Here is a 1,840-nt window from a genome sequence, read left to right on the forward strand (position 1 = left end):
GGCCTATAGGAAGAAGGCTATACGGTGGCATCCTGATAAGAATCCTGATAACTTGGAGGAAGCCAATGAGAAGTTCAAAGATATCAGCGAGGCCTATGAGGTCCTCTCGGATTCTCAAAAGCGTGCAGCGTAATGTCTGGCGGATCAATCGCTGAGTTTTAGCATGGGAAAAGCATGCTCCACCTTTACGTAGGTATGACCAGTATGGATCAGATGGACCGCAGATGCAAGCAGGCGGAGGACCTGGCGGCTTTGGTGGTCAACATATAGACCCAAATGACCTCTTCCGAGCGTAGGCTTATTGATACCGTAACTCGGTGAATTACAACGTGATAGGTTCTTCGGAGGGGCCGACATGGAAGATATATTCGGAGGTCGAGTAAGAGGAGGCATGGGAGGACCAATGGGGGGAGGGGTAGTAGGGTCACGACTCATCCATCGGCCGCATATGAGAGTGGTGGAAGGTTCACTTCACGAGTTTTGGTCCGGGCGGTATGGCGTTCCAATTCGGGGGGCCCGGCATGGGCGGCTTCGGTGGTCCTGGTTTCGGGCGCCGACCGCAGCAGCCTGCAGTAGTGCCTATTGATGTGAGCTTAGAGGAGATATATCAAGGGTCGAATCGGCGGGAGACGGTAAGATGGGGTATCGAGAAGGCGCGGGGGAGGTCCTCAGCTTGCTACAGGTGAACGGCCATACAGCGGAGGTTAGAATCCCTAAGGGATGCCATGATGGGAAGAAGCTTAGGTAGTGAAGGAAGAGTGGTATGGCCGACGACAAGGCGTCGCACATTTGTCTGTCAGTTTTGGCTCCACCTCCTCGAGCAACGATGTCTCTTACGTAGTTGTACGTGAGAAACCTCACGACGTCTTCGTGAGATCAGGAGATGCCGATCTTGTCACATATGCAGTCCTGACGTTCATGGAATGGGTACTACATGCAGTGCTTATGGTATGTGGAGCTCTCTGGTCAGTTGGTGACGGGTCGGGTTGGGTACAGAATAAGAGGCCTGGACAATAAGGAGATAACGGTGAGAGCTCCTACGCTATGGGATGGACAGATTCGGATTGAAGGAAAGGTGATAGTGAGGCCACGAGGGAGTTGGAATTGTCGTTGGTGTAGCGTGGGCATGCAGTTTGCTTAGAAGTTGTCTGTATAGGGCTACCTGCCAACTTCGCATAGGGTATGGCTCAGTGATGAACTAAATTGTGTTAACTGAAAATCAAAGTATGTATTTGTAGAATGTGCATCGCTGTGGGAGTAGTCCTATGGGAGGTAGCACTACTCGTGTATGTTGTGCAGGGTATGCCTGTCGAGGCGGTGCCGGGCGAATATGGTGACCTTTACGTACGCAGCACTCCAATGAGTCCGGAAGCTTGGGAGCAGATGAAGCAACTGTTTAGGATGGTAATGGGGGGGGCTATTGTCTAGTGAGAAGTTGTCGATGATCAGGCTGGGGGTCTGTTCCTGGTCCTCTTGGTAATGTCCAATCCATCGTGGCTGTTCCTCATCCTAATGCTGAGGCCACTCTTCGGTCAATGAGGTGGGAGAGGCCATGCCTGGATGACGATAGTTCCTATAGTGTGATATCATGCTCAGACCATATTCAGTGCTTCGCTCCGCCTGTTTTGTGTATTATCTTTTTGTTTTTCTCCGTTACAGCAGACTTCTGTAGAGGGCCGTCATGATGGTCCGGAAGGGTCTCCCTCTGTGATTGCTGTTGTCGAATACATACCTTACAGTTCCGCCCCACTGTACTGCTGGCCATCAACGTCATCGATGTGACTGATACTAGTATGCTTCCTGTTCTATTACTCTCAAGTGTTGGTGTAGTGTTGTAGTA

The 1,840-nt window shown here is 51.1% G+C and overlaps 1 protein-coding gene across 1 annotated transcript in view; it reads left to right on the plus strand.

Moving 5' to 3' along the window:
- Positions 1–1,817, plus strand: part of Pmar_PMAR027939 (heat shock 40 kDa protein, putative) — a gene marked incomplete at its 5' end in the record, with an annotated part of 2,044 nt that extends 227 nt beyond the window's left edge. The window contains 10 exons of the mRNA XM_002773437.1: positions 1–129; positions 194–292; positions 337–415; positions 465–632; positions 683–744; positions 801–927; positions 971–1,075; positions 1,300–1,404; positions 1,450–1,540; positions 1,597–1,817. Of these exons, the coding sequence (XP_002773483.1) occupies positions 1–129; positions 194–292; positions 337–415; positions 465–632; positions 683–744; positions 801–927; positions 971–1,075; positions 1,300–1,404; positions 1,450–1,539 (964 nt within the window). The 3' untranslated portion in view covers position 1,540; positions 1,597–1,817. The remainder of the gene's footprint in view (positions 130–193; positions 293–336; positions 416–464; positions 633–682; positions 745–800; positions 928–970; positions 1,076–1,299; positions 1,405–1,449; positions 1,541–1,596) is intronic.
- Positions 1,818–1,840: the final 23 nt, after the last annotated feature.

Source organism: Perkinsus marinus (assembly GCF_000006405.1).
Source record: "Perkinsus marinus ATCC 50983 genomic scaffold scf_1104296958914, whole genome shotgun sequence".
Lineage (NCBI taxonomy): Eukaryota > Perkinsozoa > Perkinsida > Perkinsidae > Perkinsus > Perkinsus marinus.